The sequence below is a fragment of the Pararge aegeria genome, chromosome 4 (assembly GCF_905163445.1).
Source record: "Pararge aegeria chromosome 4, ilParAegt1.1, whole genome shotgun sequence".
Classification (NCBI taxonomy): Eukaryota; Metazoa; Arthropoda; class Insecta; order Lepidoptera; family Nymphalidae; genus Pararge; species Pararge aegeria.
The window spans coordinates 4,949,374-4,971,815 of NC_053183.1; the positions used below are offsets into that span (position 1 = coordinate 4,949,374).

Below are 22,442 nucleotides of genomic sequence, written 5' to 3' on the forward strand. Positions count from 1 at the left end.
ATTCATATTACAAAAAAATAATTAAAATAACAAAAAAGAAACTTTCGCGTCGCCGTCGTCTATCAACGCCTAATCCATATCTTAAACACGGAATCTACTGTAAATCCGAAGATTTGGATATACTGCAAGCCTATTCTGCATCTCATTGGTTATGTAGCTATCCTTTAGTAATGCGTAAAACATTTGATATCAAATTATAAGCACAGCTGATTTTATGGTTGTCACGGCGTAATTTTTATGTCAATTTTATACAGTTATTTACGTTATAGCATTGATCCCATGAAATGTTTTGGAACAAAGTTTTTAACTATAGTAATAACTATATTTATACCTGATTACACTTACGGATTCATGTTTGCATATACTTACGGGGCATCAAACACGGGTAGGTCCTGTTCATTCCGGTTTCCGTTATCGTTCCTCGCAGCTTCATTATCAGTGCGGAAGACAGACCGCAACGCATTTCTGAGGGCAAGCGACGCGGGGTTGGTTCCAGCCTCCGGGGCGGATGTTGTTGGCGTTGGGATTTCCGTTTCCGTTGGAGAACCATTAGCCGTGGCGACGTTTCCGTTTGTTGATGTAGCTAGGAAGTATAGAATGGTTAGAAGAATCTAATGAAAATTTCTTCTTTCATATAAATAAACACATTGCATATGTTCATCGTCATAAAAGCTGTTTACAGTGATGTTATTATAAAAATATTTGAATTAAAAATAATTGAATTCATTACATCTCCGTAAATCATAATGCGTACTCATAGACTATATAATTACTACACATGGTCCGGGGTAATAAAACTGTCAAAAGGGAAGACACAAAGTGCAATATTGTATTTAAATTACACATTCTCCAAAGAGGAGTAAATAGAGAAAAATACGATAACTTTACTTATCTTTTAAATTCTCAAAGTTATCTAATAAAAAAACTAAACCAACTATTTCCTAAATAAATGAAATAATATAAAAAGTTCTCTTTGGACCAATAGCTGCACCCAAACAGGGTTTAAGTTACAATTGTTTTTGCTTAGTTATTATATTATTGTAATGTATTCTTGCAATGCACATAAATTAATGATATAAACAAGTTTCACTCACCTGGTGTTACCAAACAAATATGAGCAAGTAGCTCGAGCAATTTCTGTTGATCCGCAACTCCAAGGAATGTGCAAACCGACACGCAAAGAGGGCTGCTCTGCTCTGAATCGTCACATCCGGTGAAAATCTTGATAAATAGCCTATTGAAGAATACATAGTTTGAAAAAACCCAGAAAATGATTATTTTAGTTAAGACTTGCATTGACGGACATTTGAATCTATAAGAGTCTACTTCTATCATTTAAAGCAGTATTATTTTAAAATACCAGTTTATTTGACTTACTTTGAGATCCCAAAATATATATATATATATATATATGAAATATTAATATACTGCAACATGTTGTCCATATCAATGCTGCTTTAAGTTTAGGTAGTAAGGAGGCAGTATCTCAAGTATAAAAATGTGTTTATAATAATCCTTTGGTGGCAATAATTTAAAATTCTTGCTGATTATGTACAGCAGTCCTTTGTGGGCCCGGGCCTGCTCCAGTCGATTTCCTCATCTATCTCTATCGTGTGCTCATGTCCGCGAGTTTAGCATACCGATGCCTCGTGGATCTCGGTCTACTCAATCTATTCAGCGCAATTCCGGCCTCCCAATCGGTCTCTGCCCGACAGGCTGTGACGTCAAAATCTTCTTTGGTTAGCGAGGTTTTAAATTAAAAGTTAACTTTGTTTTCGACTAATGAATAAGTGCACGTTACTTTAGCTTTGTTTTTATTCTACTAACTAAAATCGTTAATTTATCTAGAATTAGATAAAAAGCCTATGTATCAATTAAAAACAAACAAAGAAACTACAAATAAACAATCCGATATGCTGATGACACTGTGCTTATAGCAGATTCTGAAAACGGCCTACAAAGACTTTTGACCACCGGCTGACCTCCAAACTTCAATATGAAGATGGCACCTAATGATGATGATGATCAAATTTCGTATATTAATTCATTTCATGGATAAAAAATCTTACTTGATAACCCTCTCAGTATAAAGAGAATTTGCATTCGTAGCAGATAGTAAAATCTTTCCGAGTGCGTATCCACTATTGTCAGCGAATACATTTTCGTACGCCGCGCGTCCCGCAGGGCGATCAAGAATCTTCTCCCAGTATTTCACCTGTACGTGAAATTAAAACATAAGACTTAATAAATAATAGTGACAGAGTTTATTTACCTCAACACTCTTGTTAATAAACGAGACATAACGTCGGAATAGTTATGCAGTATCTTGTCATACTTGAACTGCACTTTTCAAATGTCAGAGCTTGAAAAAATACTGATTTGGTGTTACTTATTACTAAGCTATGATATGCGCGCCACTAAAGCATAGAGTTAGAAATAAAATCTCTTTAAATAAAGAAAAAGCAACACTTTGGTTTAACTTTCAGTTGAAGCAAGCTATATTTTAATTACTTAAAGAGCACATAACTGAGAAAAGTTAGAGGTGCAGAAGTTGGAGGATTCGAACTCGGCCCCCTGATAGTGAAGACACGCTTCTACCCACTGGGCTATCAACGCAGTGTTTTGTAGGGAGTTCCAAAATCCACGGTCTTGGGCTTTCAGCGACCCGTTTGATGTCGTCTGTCTAGCTAGTTGGAGACCAACCAACCCTGCGTTTACCATTGCGAGGTCGCCATTATATATTCTATTCAATGTAATCTTACCATTTGCCGTAAAATCTTTTCCGTCGACGGTTGTAGATGGTCCACGAGCACGGTGTACGTTGTCTTCAATATGTGTTCGTGTATTAACTGCTCCGCTTTGTTCGACTGCGGCACCAGCGCGACTATTGTATCACTCAATGGCTCGACGAGGAACTCTAGACGCCCGTCCGTCTACACAAACATGTACAACCATATCATATCAATCTTTATCGATATACAAAAGTTAAATATATTAATATCCCAGAACAAAGATAGTTAGATAGATAGATAAAGTCTTTATTACACATATTAAAACACAAGAAATAACAAAACAAAAAAAAAAAAAAAATGCGCAAAGGCAAAGGAGAGGTAGACCTAGTTCGACAACCCGCATTAACAGTAGCAAAGCTATTCGTGACAGGGCTTGCCCATGGAATTACTACCCCCTTTTTTATTTCTGCCGCCAAGCAGCAATGCTGTGTTCAGTCTGAAGGGTGTGGTTGCCGGTGTAATTACACATTAGGCTTACCACCTACGCCTCAGGTTGATTGACACAGTGTGGCAGTTTGTAGGACGTGCATGCCTTGCGAACTGCTGCTCTGTTTGTGGACGATGGTTTAATTTATAAAAAAATAAATAAGAGCAACGTCATGGCTTTGTATACTAGAGGTGTACATGAAAGAGAAGGCCAGCGTCCAAAAGCAACAGCTATCTCGTGCCGCAGGAATGGTTAGTTAGTCAGAATTGTGGCACTGTTTTTTAACTTGTATGTAAACAATCTTTCATTGTTTACATACTGCCAGATGCCAGACATTGAGGCAGACAGACAGACGGATCAACAGACAGAAAGACAGACCAACCCCTACGTTTTTGCGTAGGGGGTTCAAAAAGAACGAACAATTGTTTGCTTTAGACACCTATGAACGAGGCAATTACAATTTTACATTTTTCTTATTAAAACCACAAGTAAGAAGTGCACTTACCAGAGCCGGAACAATTAAATCCAAGGCTTTTTGCGTAAGAGTCGGGCTATCTGCCAGCTTGCCAGAGCCGACTTCTAGAAGTTTCGCCGCGGAGTACGCGAGCATCATAAGCGATGTGCCCATGGAGTATCTACGCATACTGCTCATGAGCTCGCAGTGGGATGTTATAAGAGTTAGTACCGCACTTTCCGACGGTATGATGTGGGACGCGTAGAACGACTAAAAAAAATAAAAGGAATGAATTATAACAAACCAACTTCTAAATGACATTTTAGTCTAACTGGTGGTCGGTTTAAGTTGAAATTCGATTTTCGAAGATTTTCAAAGGTAAGGAAAATGGTGCCAATAGGATATTTCACTGCTTTTTTGCCATTTTAAATTTACCATAATGTTATTTTAATGTTAACAGTTAGTTTATTTAGTCACCAATTTCAGTATATAACAAAAACACTAACTGATTGTGTATGTTGGTATAGTTCATAAATTCAAAAAACAAGTGCGCGACACCATATGTTAATATCTCTGACGAAGTCGCAGTGGACCGCAGGCTTAATCATAATAATCTCTAAGGATTATCACCAATACAAGCGATATTTTTAATACAGTCAAATACCCTATTCTGTTATACCCAAATCTCGAAATGAAACTAGGTTTTGTTTACCATGGAAAAGCATAGCAGTGTTTCAAAGCTTTCAATTTAATTCTTTTTATACTTGGAGAATTTAGTTTGAACGAATGTAGTACACGAATGTGTATTACAGAATTGGCACCACCAAGTCCTATCTTTTTTTTTATTAATCTTAAAAAAACCGCGAGCAAGTTTCTGGTAATTTTTTCTAACAATTAGGTCGGAAACATACTTTTAACACGCGTCACAATTCGGTAAAACCTTTTCTAGGTGTGATTACTAAAATTGTCCAACGGGTGGGATTTCCACCGACCTTTGGGATTTATCTTTATTGGGGCTATAAAAGTATGTATCCGGCTTTACCTGGTCTATACACGCGAGAGGCGGAGGTGAAAATATCGTAATCACTGTAGCTATGTTAGTCGGTAGCTTCAGCAATGTGCCCAGTACTGGCGGCGCGTCGTCGGAGCCAATGGCGAGGGCCGGTCCCATCGTAGCGCACACTTGTAGCTGAACTGTTGCGACGGCGCTGTCGGACGGGTTGGCCGAACTCTCCATGTCCAATTCCATACTGGCGCTAAGGCTGGAAACAAAGAACTATTGTCAACTTTTGGAATACTTTACATTATGTTAAAATTACGTACTTGGCACTACATCAGAGATGAATAAGAATCGTTCTAGGAAATATACTATGTTTAATTTTTAAATTTTTGGCATTTATTTATAAAAATAAAGTGATCATTATCACCATTAACCCATTGCCCTCTACAGGGCATGGGTCTACTCTCACAATGACAAGGGTACGGGCCTAAGTCCACCACGCTGGCCAAATGCGGCTTGGTAGAGTTCACCTTTTGAGAACGTAATAGAGGTTTCTTCACGATTTTATAATAACTTAAATTTAAAACGCAAATAACCCCGGAAGTTTTGTGCGTGCGGAAGAGGTGCGTGCGGTTCCCCCTAACTACGTACAGATAATTTTATTTGTTTGTTCATTGTATCATTTCATATTTAAACTATTCTGTTATTTTTAAGTAAATATTATTTTTATATATTATGTGTATAATTGTAGTTACTTATTTATTTATTTGTTTTTAGTTACAAATATTGTTTTTTATAAATGTATATATTTAAGTAATAAAATATGTATTTTATGGGTATATGCACCACCTAACTTTTTTCTGCAACTATTTTTTATCTTCGCCATTCGGTTCGGTTGCCTGGAAGAAATGGCGATAAGACCGCCAAATTGTATACATTGTTTTGTTATACTTTTCTTTTTGTCCTATGTTCTTTTTGTGGTGTGCAATAAAAGTATATTCATTTATTCATTCATTTATGATGGATACATGATTGTACTGAAGTCTCAATATCGAACATAAAAGAATAAACTTCCGATTGTGCAAAGAATGTGAAATTCAATTATATTAGGTAGTAGGACATATCTAAACTTACCGACAACAATCCAGTACTGTCTCGAGCAATTCCAGTAAATCTGGCATAAATTGATGCGCTTCGGATGCAGAGGACGAGTCTACGAGACACACTTTCAATCTCACTAAAGCAGAGTCACAGGAAATGACGTCAATGAGTGAAGGCAGTCCGTTTGCTGGAATAAAAATATTTTGTTTGGTTGACTATACGAGGTTTCAAATTCGGTTATTGAGGTTTAGCAGTCTTAGGCTCATATATAGTCAAAGTCAAAGTCAAAGTCAAAAATATCTTTATTCAAGTAGGCCCACAGGTGGCACTTTTGATGCGTACATAAGAACCACACGGTAGTGAGATGATGGCGATAACCACATTCGTAAACTTAAAACTAAAGCTACGAGGGTTCCAAACGCGTCCTGGTCTAAGAAGAAGCCCACAACAAACTTAGCCGGGTGTTTTTTTTTTTTTTTGTTATCACCATCTCACAATGTCATTTTAAATTATTAGAAGAGCAACCTGGTTAGAGCAATAATATACGAGTGGCAAAAAGCCAAAATCAGAAAAAACTATTGTTAACTGTCTTTTTGTTTGCCGATTCAAAAACTAACAACTGCAAGCGTCGCTTTTTAACGTGTAACCGAATTACGAAACAAAATTGAAGGATGCATAAGTATATCTCATAAGGAATCACCCAGTGATTCCTGAACGAATTTAAAACGTTCCAAGTGTTTACTTTTGACAACCCTATTGAAGATAAAAGGCCGACACGCGCAGCGTCGCGAGCAGTGACAAGAGTCCATGATTTTAATTTTGTATGTGATGTTAAGGCTGTTTCTGATTTCTTTCAGTAAGAACTATGAGGTTTTCGTTTTAACAAAAAAGTCTCAGAGACAGTTCTTAATGTACCTCTAAAGCCTATGAAGTATTATTTCTGTTTTCATTTACACGTTGTATACTGCATCTGCCGTTGGCAATGGGCCGCCCATGTAAAAGAACACTTAGAGCACTCTTGTCATGCGTAATGAATACGCAAACAGTCAATTGGGTGGGTGGCAATAATATCATGGAATTCCGGAATGGAAATTCAATATCCTTGAGTGATTTGTTACAGAGTAGAAAATGGGAAGGCATTTCGAGTAAATCATATAGACTAGTCTCTTGCAGCCCAGTAGACCTCAAATAATAGCACAACAACTTGATTTGCGACGTCAATCTCTAGTAGTAATTTTGAGTAATATGTATACTACATACATATTACTCAAAATTTGATGTAAATAAATCTTAACTATTTTTTTTTGTCCTAAGTTAATAATAAGTTATTAAATTATATTTACCGTTAATGTTTTGTTTAAGATGTTTAATAGTCTCGGAAGCAAGCCAAGCTGTGTACTTGATATTGTTACACGATGCACTCACTCCAGCTAGAAGATTTTCTGCATACTGTAATGTAAATTATTGAAATTATAAACAAAATTAACTAAATAACTATAGTTAAGCCAAAATAGAACTAACAGTGAAAATATTTAAACAGAATAGGAAAGATTACTGATAACTTTAAGGTAGAGGGCGCTATAAATTTGTAACTTGTCAGCTGTCACCAGTGTTGGGTTATGGGTCTGTAGGGGGTCTGGGGTTAGATTCCCGGCAGGGCCAATTTGGGAATTTATAACATCTGAATTTTCTCTGGTCTGGTCTCGTTGGCCGTGGCTAGTTACCGCCCTACTGACAAAGAAATGCCGCTAAGCGATTAAGTATAAATAAATATACATGGCTAACATGTAGTAGAATTAAAAAAAAAAGGGATTATTAATGTTATTACATACCTGTGTGTACATTCCCTGTTTAACAAGTGCGTCCTTCAACCACGGGTTGAACACCTTCTTGTTATCAGCACGCGGCGCCCATATGAGTGCGTGTAAAGGCAAAGGGGAAGGAAGTTCCGCGGCGATACCTTCTTGTAATTTGTCCATGTGTGGTGTAGCTGGGGGCATGCTTATCACCAACCTGAGAACAAGACAACAATAAACAAACAGAACGGAGCAAATATTATAGAAACGTTAAATCACCTTGATGAAATTTAGCACATATGTAACTTGCATCCTGGAGATGGAGAAGCAGAATCTCTGAACAACACAAGGTACCCAGGAGATTTAAAAAGGATCTTGACGAAATATTGCATTAAGACGGCTTACATCGCGGAGACCATCGTCAAATCTATAGATTTGGAGTCTCGATGGATGGATGGTAGGATACTTTCTATCTATTCCCGCGGGATTAAAAAAAACATGCAACAGATAGTTTTTATAAAACTGACCACGAGAGAAAATTCCAATTCCACACTTTGATTACTGAATAAACTTGTGTGAATAATTTTTTCATAATTATTTAATCCTTTCCCTGTTGTCATAGCAATCTGTCATCCCATTTGAGCTTAAATGTAAACAAAACTGTGATGGTTGTCACTGCGTATTATTTTATGATCACTGTTCTGCTATATTTTTTGAGGTATGGATTGTTGGAAAAATTTGTACAAACAGTTTTTCATTATCACTGTAGTGTTTGTATCTTTTAAATAGATACACATATATTAAATAGATACACATTCATTGTCTCACGCAGACAAGTATGGGCGGTAGCTGTCAATAGAGTAGTCTTGTGAAGGACAAGGTACGTATTGGACGTGCGCCTGCACTCGTGACTGTGTAGTTAGCCAGTGGATTGTAAGTACTACCGGCCGTACACCAGCCATTACAATCATCAACTTTGTAACCCCTTTCCCACTAACCTTGTAGGAAGTCACACTATATTAATATAATATGTTGTTAATTCACTTACCGCCAGGCCGTCTGGAAGCAATAATGCGCCGCCGCAAGCGCAGGCGTCGAGGAATTGTATTGTGGGTTGTCGCACAGGCAGGCGGAGTTCAATAGCGAAAGTAGCGCATCCAGCAATAATGGGTATTTGAGCTTGTGAGGTGTGCCCAAAACAAAGTTGCTGGCCAGTCCGTCGAGTTTTGGATTCTCCTACAAAAAATGATAAATGTATTTTTAATTGATTTGATATGCCGAGCGGCACAATCAAAACAATAATAATGATGTCATGTGTCTCGATGTCAAGAAGTACTCTGGAGTATGGAGTTGTGTAATTGACGTTTTCCAAACCCTTGCCGTAGTTACGATGATCGTTGGAGTCCCAAGGTGCCGGGATGGCAACCCAGCCCCGGTAAATTGCATTGATTAACCCCCAACGATGTAGACAGACAAAATGAAACGTATCGCTGGGAGCCGCCGGAAACAAGCGGCCTAGACTGTGGGCTTTGGGACTCCTTACAAAAGACCTGTCGTAAATGGACGTCAATCAGTTGATATGATGATGCTGATGAGCCATGCCTTGGAGAGCACGATAAACCGCCACATTAGCCCCTGTTATCATTACATAATAATCGTTAGAACCTGTATAGGGTCTCCGCTCAATCTCTTTCTGCTATAAGATAAACTGTTTCTGTTTCTCAATCTCTTACTGTTATGAGAGTAACTGAGATTGGTTGCTAAGTAGTAAAATCTATTCCACCTACCTGGTTGTTAATCTCAGCATTGGTAAGTGCGTAGAACTTGGGTCTCATAGAGGAATCGTCTTGTGACAGTCGTCTGTACGCCTCTTCTACGTATGGTACGTCGCAATAGATGCGCGACTTTAACTCTCCGTTATCTGACGTAGTCTTCACACCTGTGTTGTTCGTATCAGGCGAGGGTTGGGCCAAGCCTGGAGCTATCACCAAATTCCATTCAATCTGTCAAAAAGGGAAAATTTGTAGATTTTTTGTCATGTTAACAAATCTCGCTTAAAATTTTGCAAGGACACTCAGATGTTACTTGTTTAATGCTTAAAATCCTATGAAAAAAAGCTCTTCTTATTTGATTACCGGAATCCAGTTTTGGTCAACAATCAACAATAGGATTATAAGATGTTAACTGTAACTGATGACTTGTAAGATGTTAACTATTAAAAAAAATTACCAAGATCTATATCAGAGGAGACACCATATCAGAGTCTAGTGGGCGCAAATTTTAGATTATTTTCAATAAAAATTTATATGTATATAATTGGATACTCCGTACCTGTTGTAACAAAGTCTGTGGAGCATCATAAAGATGTCTCATAAGGTACTCCAGTAAGAGCATAAGTCTAGTAGTCAGCATCAATTGGTGTGGCGCTAAATTCATTGCGCGTTTTCGATCACTTATTCCAAGTGTGTCCGCTACCTAATAAAAGGAAAAACAAATTTTATTTTACGAAACTGAGGACAGAAAAATACTTTTTTTTAATTATTTTTTTATATTAAGAGCGGGTTAACGAGCAAGTGGGTCACCTGATGTTAAGTGATCACCGTCGCTGATAAACATCTGCAACACCAGAGGAGCCACCGATGCGTTGCCGGCTTTTAAGGAATTGGTTTATCACTGTTTAATTGAGGAGACACATTGGATGGGAGATGTTCCACAATTTGCAATAACATCAACTGCGGGCATAACTTGTTACAAACTTCGTTCATGTACAGGTTCCTCAAGCCGGTCATCAACAAACAAAATGGCACCGACTAATTGGTGCGAAAATGTTAAAAGAGCACCATTGTAAACGCACTTAATATGCGTACATTAGTGACGCGTTTTTAATTCGAAATTAAAAATAGTCATACGAAATTTTAATAACATGTAAGAACTTGATTTACGAAATAATTTATTACTTCTTTTGTAGACGTTTGCAAAGTGAAAATCTAAAATATGTATAGTTAATAGGGGTTCCTGTTAATACTACAGGAATTAATCTATTACTAGTTAATAGATTAAGTTCAGTGTTTTCGAGGTGTCCTAATAATTATTTATATATCAACCACGATGCGCGTGTAAGTCTCACACTTTTTTCCTATAAAACCTTATTCAACTTACCTTAACGATGGCATTTGCTGTCAAAAGCAGTACAGACTTCTTCTGCATCAAAGTTAAAGAATGGAATAAATACACAAGAAGTTGTGCATGTTCAACATTCAAATCTGTAACAAAATATTATAAAATTCTAGTTATAAAAATCTGAGTTTCAAACTAAATTTTAGATAAGATTGATTATCGCCGGTAATTAATAAGGAATCGAATTAGAAGGGCTACCCTTTTCCTAGTTGTTAAAAAGGATAGCAATAATAAATTATATCTGCTATCTGGAAATTTTAGATTGGCTTAATAAATAATTATTAAACTTACCGTGTGTTTATCTGTATATTATAAGTTTTTATGTATATTATTCAGAGAGCTGTGATAGCGCGTTGGGTAGGAGCTCGACCTCGAATTCGAGCAGAGTTCGAATCCGAGCACGCACCTCTAACTTTTTTAAGTTATGTGCGTTTTAATAAATTAAAATATCACTGGCTTCAACGGTGAAGGAAAACATCGTGAGGAAACCTGGATGCCTGAGAGTTCTACACAATATTCTCAAAGGTGTGTGGAGTCCAACAATACGCGCTGGGCCAGCGTGCTGGACTACGGCCTTAACCCCTTCTTATTGTGGGAGGAGACTTATGCTCTGCAGTGGGCTGGTAATGGGTTGCTGTGATGATGATGATGATTAATAAAATACTCATCAGTTATTTTAGTACCCATAACGCAAGATAAGCTTACTTTGAGACTACATGGCGATGTGTGTATTGTTGTCAGTGGCGTGCATAGAGGGTATGCACAGGGTATGCAGATGATATAAAATGAAGAAAATCTCTAGTACGAATTATAAATACTTAAGGGTAGGATTTTTATAACTCTTACAATGCCTTTCCTTATTTTTTTTATAACTCGTACCTGAGGTTTGCTTCATTTTATATCTGTATACCCTGTGCATACCCCCTATGCACGCCACTGATTGTTGTAGTATATATTTAAAACTTCGGGCATACAAGGACTACTGATAATGTAGCCTTAATACACCTTTTGCATGCACGCAATCGTGGAATCGTTTTCCGAAAATGAAAAGCCTTAAAGTAAAATGCACCTTATGAATCTCGTTTTACAAAGCCATTTCTGAGAAGAGGCAGTCGATAAAAGTGTGGGTGCTTTAACATAAGGACTATAAATTCCATTTTTTACTGCGACATTACAGTGTTTCGATACTCGAAACGTCTCTATGGTAGCGAGCGTATAAATCTTATGGTACGGGTTCTGATATTTCGTACCTTCATAATCGTGATCCTGACTGGGCTGGGGCTGTAGAGCACACTCTTGCAGCGTGTTAACAATTTTGTGCCACATTAACAAGATACTGTTTTCTCGGTCCGCTGCAGCCTTGCTGAGAACCATGCTGCCGAGCAATTTCACCACGCGTGGACCAATCTAAATAAATATTGGATTGAAGCAGGCGTTATTTACGGAATTCCATGATTCAGTTAATATTAAGTTTAATTATTGGTGATAATTTTACTGTTTAATTTATCATTTCTTCAATGTGCTGCGGCACTGGAGCATCTTCAGAAGATGTAGACTTTACAGTGAACAATTGCTTAACACGGGCGGAAGAATCACATGATTAGACAAGACGCTTTATTTGCTATGTAAATACTATTTCACACCGGCTTCAGTTATTAACTGACATCGGGATCATATCGGTTAGGTTTCGGTTTCGTTTGTTGAACCGGTTAAATTGAGAAACCGTGTCTTTTTTTTTTTTTTTTAAATATATCTCAGTTTTGCTCATAATTAGCAACAACCTATTCCCCTAAGAAGCATAGGAACCATCTCTAAAGGTTCCGATTTTATTTAATCAACAAAAATTTACCAATTTTTCGAACCCAAAATTCAGTTCTTTTTGTAATTTCCCGCGCCCACCGCCGCTTTATGCAGAAGTAAAGTAAAATTAGCACCAAATATCAAACAATAGAATAAAGCAGTGGAACGCTTTGATAATGTCTAGTTATTTATCAAACATTATGGCCATTTTTTTTTATATTGCGGCACATACCAGTTTATTTAGAGTAATTGAACGTTATGCAATCGTTCAACTATTTTGAAATAAAAAAATAAATCGGTTGCGATCTTTACACACGGCCACATACTTCCTTTAGAATACACCACTTCCAATCACCGATTACGGAGGATTATAGGCAGGCAAGGCAGTTGACCTACATGATTTGTTATTCTTTTCTTAACCCATTATAAATCCCAATGATTTGTCCTAGATGTTTCTCACATTTCTGGACTGCCGGAAAAAGATGAAAATACATATATATATACACTAACCTGCAGCGGTGATGAATAACTCGAGGTGTTGTTTCTCTCGGAACCGGTGGCAAGCAAATGTTGCTGCAAAGAAACCTGTAGAGACGCGAACGCGGGCGCACCACTTAGGTTATGCAAGTATCGCACGAGGGCAGAGCTAAATGATGCATATAGCGAGCCCAGGCGAGGTCCGAAACACGAGGAGATCGTACCTGGTACCAAAATTGAAGTTGTTCAAAACATTGGATAGAAATCTTCAATCGTATATGCGCTGTCCTTATTAGAACTATAACATATTACTACTGTCTCAGTTTTAATTCATATAGGATGAGCCAAAAAGTCTACACATCCAACTTTCGAAAATCGATTTAAAGAGAACAAGAAGAAAAACACTTTATTGCACGCAAAACATAACGGAAAAGAGACAATATGAAATTTACAGTAAAACGCATTGAAGGCATGCAAAGGCAGCCTTCTTTTTCTTACAGGCAATCTTAGTAAATAGAACTTCCAGTCCAGAGCTATTTCCTTTACATTTCAGACAACAGTTGACGATAAACATGTTGATATTGCCTTAATCTGTACAACTCACTGACGTAGTTCTACCTATGAGGAATGCAAATCTATTCATCTTAATGCACCAAGTGGCGTGCAACACTGCCTGTTCCAACTTTTTTAAAGTACTCTGATTAAGGAGGAAGAGTTTTCGATTTTATGCCAACTTTCTGCCTTATGGCCCTTACGGCAACACGAACACGCACGCAGCACCCACACGCACGCACATACGTTCACACACACACACACATACACTCATGCACACAATCATACACACCCGTACGCACATACATCCACTTACTGCATTACCCTGTTAAATCATTTAAATCACCATTTAATTACCCAATCTCCAAAAATAAACATTTTATTTATTTTTCTTTAATATTTTTGCATGTTGCATGTTAAATCTATATCCAAAATAAAATATACTTGTTGTAGTCTTATGTTGTTGTATCAAAAATTATATAGGGGAGTGCACTGATATCAATAGTACGAGTTTTTACTCAGTTTAGGTACCAGTGATTCAACCATACATAGTACTAAGCTATGATTTCTGCCACAATTTAATATAAATGAATAAATGATTTTATTATTATTATATATATATTATGCCTACCCTTAATGAAAAACTTTGTGCACGCCACTAAGTGTTCCGATCCGATAATAACAAGTTTTTAATCATGTACGCTAATCAAGTAAAGGAAAACGCAATTATATCGTTTGGAAGATGAGTGAATTCCAGAGGAATCATACTGTCTAACTCTTTTTTTGACGACCCAAACGTACGTCACTTGACGTATACTACAATAACTGATAACGTCAAATCATGGCGATGCCACTGGGGTTTAGTTTCATAGCACGCTTTGTTTCGTCTTTATGATTAGTTAGAAGCAAAAAACTGTGTATCAAATGCAAGGAAAATTTATAAAGATGTCTTGCTGTAAGTCTCTTACCAGTATCAGTTCTTGCGGTTTCCCTATCCAAGTCTTTAGCAAGTGCGGCTAGCAACGCAGTGTGCGCTTCGTGAAGTTGCTGCGCCGAAGGCCCCAGCCTCTCAGAGTCTTCGTTAATAATTTCCTCGGTCAGGAGGTTGAATACATCGGTAGCTAATGTTATGTACTGGAAACAATAATGCTTGTTTTAATATTAGCTGGCAGTAACATATTATTTTATTTTACCAGTAGCCAGGTAGCTACCGAGCTTGGATATCAGAATCTTCGCTGCCCAACTTTTGTTATAGTTAGGAGTGGGAAGTATTTTTAGGTTTGTCTCTCAATGACGCCAAAACCAGCAGAGCAACCGATTTTTTTTTTATATATGAAATTTGCTCTTTGAGCAATCTCACTTGGTAGTAAGTGATGACGAAGTCTAAGATGGTCGCGGGCTAACCTGTTATGGAGTATGTCAGTTATAATAAACCCTTACCCCTAATCGATTTCTACGCGACATCGTACCGGAACGCTGAATCGCTTAGCGGCACGTCATTGTCAGTAGGGTGGTTACTAGCCCCAGCCGAATTGATTTTTTGCATGGAAAAACATCAATTCCCAGAAAATTTTACGGTTTTCAATCGGAGAAAATATTACGGTTCATTTAGAATAGAGCTAAAGCGTAATTTGGTATTAATGCATTAAATTTAACACATGATACTTTTTATCGCCAATATCATAAATAAAACTACAGGCTATTAGAATATTTTGAAAATTTTAATATTAATTATTAAACTCTGAAACTACTGACGGTTCAGTAGTTTTCGGTTTTTAGTTTTCATTTTAATGATTATTTAAAAACAAATACGTCCTATTTAACAAGAACCTAAGTACTTATATCAAGTTTTAGGACAACCAGTATCACGGTTAATTTTTTAGATAATTTTTGAATAGAATTCTCAAAAACCCGTTCGATACTCCATTTTTAGTCATAATACTTACAGAATACGGTTCAGCTTTGTCCGGCACGATGGACTGGCTCGGTCGCGTGTTGTTGTCATTAACTTCATTATTTTCGCTAGCTCCCGCTCGAGTCAAGCAGTTGTCGAGTGCGTCGGGTGCGACAAGCGTTGATTCGAACCATAGTCCGAAAAGTGGTTCGCTGTCTTCTAAACGAAATGAAATCAACAGTGAACGTACAACTTATATGAATGGTCATATTCATCAATAGCCTATAACAGTCCACTGCTGGACTAAAGAACACTCCCAGCGGTAGGGTTTGCCTATAATCACCACACTGGGTAGACGGGTTGGTGAGCGCAGTAGTTGGTAGTAGTAGCAGAGAGGACGCTGCTACCCGCTCTCCGTTATTTACCTGTAGATGCCTTGTACGCTACCGGCGACAAGAGTACGGGTGGTGATAACTGTACTCTAAACTGTACTCTGAGTGTGCCGTCGCCACACGGAACACTCTGCTTTAAATAAGATTACAATATAAACACACGTTTACGCACAAACGTTCACGCATCGATATGCTGTCAATACAATTTATTGGGGTTGTCAATTTTAGTAAACTTTTTTCTTCTTTTATTTCATTTAGGTAACAGAAATAGTTACAACCATAGACAGTATATAAGGTAAACAAGACGAATCTTATCTCTATCTCTTCCAGCCACCAGCCACGGTTCACTGGTCAATGTGGTGTCAATTATATTTATTGGGGTGGACAATTTTAGTAGACTTTTTTCTCCTTCTTCTATTATTTAGGTAACCGAAATAGTTACAAACATAGACAGTATGTGAGGTAAACAAAACGAACCTTATCTCTCTTCCAGCCACCAGCCACCAGTCACCGTTCACTGGTCAATGTGGTGTCATTACTATTTATTTGGGTTGTCAAATTTAGGAGACTTTTTTCTCCTTCTTCTATTATTTAGGTAACAGAAATAGTTACAAACATAATCAGTATATGAGGTTAACAAAAACGTATCTCTATCTCTTTCCAGCCACGCTAAGTTTACATTGTGATGACTGAAATTTATGTAAAGTCCTAGTACCCATTTTCCAAATGCCCTTTTACATATACAAGCTATTATCCCAGTATAATTAGTTATTCAGTATCAAATAAATCGGTATAAGAAGAATTGAGATTTTTTGTTTTCTTTTTCATCTGGCTTTGCACAGATTAAAAATAATTATGTTACCGTCGTCGGTTTCGGAATCCTCAGAGCAGAGTATCATGTCCTGGAAGTAAACAGTGGAGTCCGATCGGTCTGGGTCGGCGTCCTGGTGCTGCTTCTGGACCACCGCACGCTTCAGGTGCGTCGCCTTGCGGTAACACACCACGCCTAACGCCATCAGCAACTGTCGCCGGCGGAATATAAAAAATATAAATATATAATATATATAAATCTCTTGTCACGATGTTTGTCCGCGATGGACTCCTAAACTACTAAACCGATTTTAAATTAAATTGGCACACCGTGAGCAGTCTGGTCCAACTTAAGAGATAGGATATCTTTAATTATAGTCGCAATTTTATTTTATTGCAAATTTTTTGTCTATATATAATATGGTATTATATATACTACTATACTCCTTTAAGGCTTAGCGATACTGAATACTTTAAAAGCAAAATCAAACGCAGACGAAGTCGCGGGCAACAGCTAGTATAAAATATATTATAAACACAAATATAAAATATATTTATTTATATGACGGCCGATTGGCGCAGTGGGCAGCGACCCTGCTTTATGAGTCCAAGGCCGTGGGTACGATTCCCACAACTGGAAAATGTTTGTGTGAAGAACATGAATGTTTCTCAGTGTCTGGGTGTTTATATGTATATCATAAGTATTTATGTATATTATTCATAAAAATATTCATCAGTTATCTTAGTAACCATAACACAAGCTACGCTTACTCTGGGACTGGATAGCGGTGTGTGTATTGTCGTAGTATATTTATTTATTTATTTTATTTATTATGAAAAGATTCTACCAATTAATAAATTTTTCTAATGTATAACATTTTTATTAATCATAATTACTAATTTTGAATTTATTTGATAAAAATTATATAAAGTAAACTTTTTGATATCATTTACTGTCTCATTCTTAGGTCAAATTTAAGGTAGAAGTCGCCACATCGGCGTGAGGCCACCCCCAAGTTTTTCCAAAGATTGGCACAAATGTAGGAATCCGGCCTACACGTAGGCATCCAATTTGTGCCAATTTTCTGTGTTAAAATAGCCAGCGGAATAGCAAGTTTGTAAATAAAAGCTTCGCATGTTCAAAATGCCAGCGAATGTTCGCAGAATGTGTTTTCTATGATGTATCCTAAGCATTTGATGGTGTTGAACATTAAACTTTGCTTCCTTAATCTTGAGCCTCTATAGTATCAAAAACATTGTAACGTAAAAACCTGTACGATCATGTTATCATCTCAGAACAGACAAATCCTTCGAAATGTAGCGATAAGGCCGCCAAATTGCATACATTGTGTAAACTTTTTATGTACAATTTTCCTGTATTTATATGTGGGGTGCAATACAAGTGTATTCATTCATTTATCCATCCTTCTGAGATAAGATTACTCCAGTTCCAATGATGAAAAGTATAGAATATTTGTCAGTTGCATTAACTCTACAAAAACAAAACAAAATACATGGATAGGCTTCTAAAAGTGCCTTTTCCTATATCCATATCTATACTAAATTTATGTTTGTAATTGTACTTATGATTGTTTTAGGACAACCACAGCATCGACCTTGATGAAATCAAACAGTTCATCCTGGAGATGGATATGGATACTCTTTATCAGGGGAGAGAATCAGGGTAACGTTCACGAGAGATTCGAAAAATAGCATTATGTTTTGTGTCAGAGAATATTTTCCTCTATCCCGAAAGCACTAACGTCTAAAGTCACTGGCTACAATAATATTCTTAATTTAAATCTACATAGCAATATGTAGAATCAAATACAGATCCATACAGTCATCCTGGGGAATTTTTTATCCCCGGAATAGCATCAGGGTCACGTTCACGAGAGATTCGAAAAATAGCGTTATGTATTGTTTCAGAGAATATTTTCCTTTATCCCGAAAGCACTAACGTCTAAAGTCACTTGCTAAAATAATATTCTTAATTTAAATGTACATAGCAATATGTGGATTTATATAAAGGAGTCGTCGGTAAACATGGGTTAGGGGTTCGTAACGACAGAGGTGATACTCTCGTACAATTCTGTCAAGAAAAAGACCTTGTCATTATGAACACCTTTTTCCAACTACCAGACCGAAGGCTGTACACTTGGACATCACCGCAACATACCCCGGAACATATTGTCCGAAATCAAATTGACTACCTGATGATTAATAGCCGTTTCAAAAACTGCGTCAAGAGTGCTCAGACCTATCCGGGATCGGATGTTAACTCTGACCATAACCCAGTAGTTGCGACATTATCTTGTACTCTTAAGAAGATAAAAAGGAAACGGCTTTTTAACAGAGTTGATATTAGAAGAATCAAAACAATGCCAACCAAAGCTCTGGTATCTAATGAAATAAATAAGTGGGCAATTGAAGCAAAGCGAAGACCACCACATTCTGTCGAAGATAACTGGCGGCATCTCAGATTGAGAATAGATGACATTAACAAAAACCTTATTGCACCCAATTGGATTCCGAAACAAGTTTGGATGACAGACAGAATATATCAACTCATGGAGAAAAGACGTAGTTACAAAAATTCTGACCAAGTGTGTTATAACCACTATAATAGAGTTATTAGACGAGAAGTGCGATTTGCAAGACAATCTTGGTATAGCAACAAGTGTCAATATGTAGAAAAGCTTCATGCAAAGCATGACTCATTCAATCTACATAGGGAGATCAAAACCATGCTTGGTCAAAAAACACAACAGCAACACCAGCTTGTGGATGAAAACAATATTCCTATCATAGACATAGTCAGTAAGATGAACCAATGGGAACGATATATTGGAACTATGTTTGCAGATGATTCTAGACGTCACAGTTGGTCTTTAGAACAAGAAGACGAAGGCCCACCAATTCTGAAGGATGAAGTCGTCAAGGCTCTTAGTAAGGCTAAGGTTGGAAAATCTGCAGGACCAGATGGAATACACATAGAAATTCTGAAACTAATACAAGACGAACATCTCGATCCGTTGGTTAATTTTATGAACCTCGTGTATGACACCGGTGAACTTCCGGGGGACTGGCTAAAATCGGTTTTTATCACTATTCCAAAGAAGAGAAACGCTAGGAAATGTGAGGAATATAGAACTATAAGTCTTATGAGTCAAGTTCTGAAGTTATTCCTTGGTGTGATACATGAACGCATACGAATTAAATGTGATGAACAACTTGGAGACAGTCAATTTGGATTCAGAGCTGGCGTAGGCACCAGAGAAGCTTTATTTGCACTACAGGTTCTTGTACAAAAATGCAGGGAGATGCAACAAGACGTGTTTATGTGCTTCATAGATTATGAAAAAGCATTTGACCGGGTTAAGCATGACCGTCTTGGAGCACTTCTCAGGAATATAGGCTTAGATGGAAAAGATCTGCGAATCGTACGAAACCTGTACTACAACCAAAAGGCTACAGTGCGTATAGAGGGCGAAGTATCCAAAGAGGTAGAGATACAGAAAGGAGTTCGACAAGGCTGTATTTTGTCTCCCGTGCTTTTTAATTTATATTCGGAGGCAGTCATGGCAGAAGCATTGGAAGACTTAAACTGTGGTGTTAAGATTAATGGTCGTATTATTAACAATTTACGGTACGCTGACGACACAGTTTTAATTGCGTCCACGGAGGAAGAGCTACAGAGGATTGTTGATCGTGTCAATAAGTGTAGCGTAGAGGCTGGTCTAACTATAAACATCAAGAAAACAAAGGTCTTGGTAGTGTCTAATAATGCAAATTTGGGTCCAACGATTAGAGTGGCTAGCCAAGTATTGGAGAGAGTGCAGAGGTATAAATATCTAGGCACTTGGCTGACTGAAAAATGGGACAGTGAAACAGAAATTAAAACCCGGATAGAAGTCGCCCGTAGTGCTTTTCAAAGCATGAAAAAAGTGCTCACTAGCCGCCGCCTAAACATCGCATTACGAAAACGCCTTCTACATTGTTACGTATGGCCAATACTTCTTTACGGATGCGAATCCTGGACCATCAAAGAGGATCTCAGGAAACGTCTAGAAGCATTCGAGATGTGGGCCTATCGACGCATGCTGAAAATTAGTTGGACTCAAAAGGTTACCAATGAAGAAGTCTTGCGACGAGTTGGTTGTCAGCGCGAACTTTGGAAGACCGTCAAAAAGAAAAAAGTTGCTTATCTAGGGCATGTGCTTCGGCATGATAGATACAGGCTACTGCAACTGATAATGATGGGCAAAGTTGCTGGAAAGAGACGCATCGGTCGCAAGAGGAAGTCTTGGTTGCGCAACATAAGGGAGTGGACTGGGATCGCGAGTGCCGCCCAGCTGTTTAGCCTCGCGAGAGAAAAGGAAAAGTATCAAAAACTGACGGCCAACCTTCACTAGTTGGAGAGGCACCTAAAGAAGAAGAAGATTTATATACAGATCCATACAGATCCACTCTCCTTAAAAAGTAACTATTACACAATGGAACCATTACTGAACTCACAAAGTTACTCTGAAGTCTTTATATTATCAAGTATACCAGATACTTGATAATATTTGAATACAGTTTACATTGTACGCAAAAATTATAAGTGACAAAATATTATAGATAGTATACAATGGTGAATAAGGGATAAAAATTAATTATCTCATAGAGTTTACTTTACCTGATGCAACGGTGCTGCGGAGGCGAGCCGTAGCTCCCTCTGGTGGGCCGTGTGGTGCGCCAAGATCTGCAGCGGTGCGGGAATGGCGGACGTTGACGTGTTAATGTTCGACGTGCTTAATGCTTCCAGACGCGCGTCCGACAGTAACACGCCCGTCCATGCGAGGCAACGACCGCCTAGGGCCACCCACACCACACTTAGACCTTGTTGCCTGTGGAAGTAATAGTCGCGTCAGGACCGTTTCAAGATGCATACACATGGGCTGTTTTCATCATCATAATGAACCCATAAACGGTCCACTACACTACAGTATGAGGATCTTCTCTCAGACTGAGAAGTATATAAACCTTGGTAGATGTTTGTTCACACACAAACATGCAAGTGTCATCACCATGTTTTGATTCAAACGCACGTAACTCCAAAAAGTTATGGATGCGTTCTGAGGATCGAAATCGGTTTCTCCAAAAGGAGGCTGAAGCTTTGACCACTAGGGTCAAAGATTGATCGGATTATAATCACGTTTAATTCAGTTTTTAAAAATCTGCTGGAACTGTTTATCCCGTTTGGGCTAAAATTTATCGTAAGTCCGTTTTTATTTTATTCCACTACAAGTTAGCCCTTGACTGCAATCTCACCTGGTGGTAAGGGATGATGAAGTCTAAGGTGGTAGCGGGCTAACCTAACGGGAGTATGGTAGTCTTACCCCTAATAGGTTTCTACGCAACAGCGCACAGATCACTAATACTGCACTAATTTATAAAAATACTAGCTGACCCCAGCGCCATCTGTCGGGCTGATTCGAAGTCACGTCAAACGGCCATTCGAAGAGGAGAGCGGGGGGGAAAGGCGGATATAGGAACCATAGTATTGCAAAATCTACATCTTTATACATATATATTTCTTGTGTGCGTGTGTATGTCACTGAACTCCCCCTAGACGGCTGGACCGATTTGAATGAATTTTTTTGTATGCGTTTGGGTGGCATCCTGGATGGTTTAGATTCACACATCAGCCCGAAAGATGGCGCTGCAGTCGGTATCTAGGTTATTTACCTATACTGCAACTAAACGGCTGATTTATTCAGGTACG

At 38.0% G+C, this 22,442-nt stretch overlaps 1 protein-coding gene across 10 annotated transcripts in view; it reads right to left on the reverse strand.

The window, feature by feature from the left end:
- The window catches only part of LOC120637556 (E3 ubiquitin-protein ligase UBR4), a 78,576-nt gene that overhangs the window by 48,880 nt on the left and 7,254 nt on the right, over positions 1 to 22,442 (reverse strand). For 7 of the 10 annotated variants that reach the window (XM_039909391.1, XM_039909393.1, XM_039909387.1 and 4 more), the window contains exons 10-28: positions 21,354 to 21,564; positions 16,725 to 16,884; positions 15,523 to 15,689; positions 14,545 to 14,710; positions 13,058 to 13,248; positions 11,998 to 12,154; positions 10,730 to 10,833; positions 9,902 to 10,045; positions 9,358 to 9,573; positions 8,619 to 8,806; positions 7,607 to 7,787; positions 7,118 to 7,223; positions 5,808 to 5,961; positions 4,716 to 4,935; positions 3,725 to 3,943; positions 2,763 to 2,933; positions 2,070 to 2,215; positions 1,095 to 1,234; positions 370 to 583 (exon numbers count right to left, since the gene is read on the reverse strand). In XM_039909391.1, coding sequence (XP_039765325.1) covers positions 370 to 583; positions 1,095 to 1,234; positions 2,070 to 2,215; positions 2,763 to 2,933; positions 3,725 to 3,943; positions 4,716 to 4,935; positions 5,808 to 5,961; positions 7,118 to 7,223; positions 7,607 to 7,787; positions 8,619 to 8,806; positions 9,358 to 9,573; positions 9,902 to 10,045; positions 10,730 to 10,833; positions 11,998 to 12,154; positions 13,058 to 13,248; positions 14,545 to 14,710; positions 15,523 to 15,689; positions 16,725 to 16,884; positions 21,354 to 21,564 — 3,255 coding nt within the window. The remainder of the gene's footprint in view (positions 1 to 369; positions 584 to 1,094; positions 1,235 to 2,069; positions 2,216 to 2,762; positions 2,934 to 3,724; positions 3,944 to 4,715; positions 4,936 to 5,807; positions 5,962 to 7,117; positions 7,224 to 7,606; positions 7,788 to 8,618; positions 8,807 to 9,357; positions 9,574 to 9,901; positions 10,046 to 10,729; positions 10,834 to 11,997; positions 12,155 to 13,057; positions 13,249 to 14,544; positions 14,711 to 15,522; positions 15,690 to 16,724; positions 16,885 to 21,353; positions 21,565 to 22,442) is intronic. The other 3 variants (XM_039909392.1, XM_039909386.1, XM_039909390.1) reach the window with 2 other exon arrangements.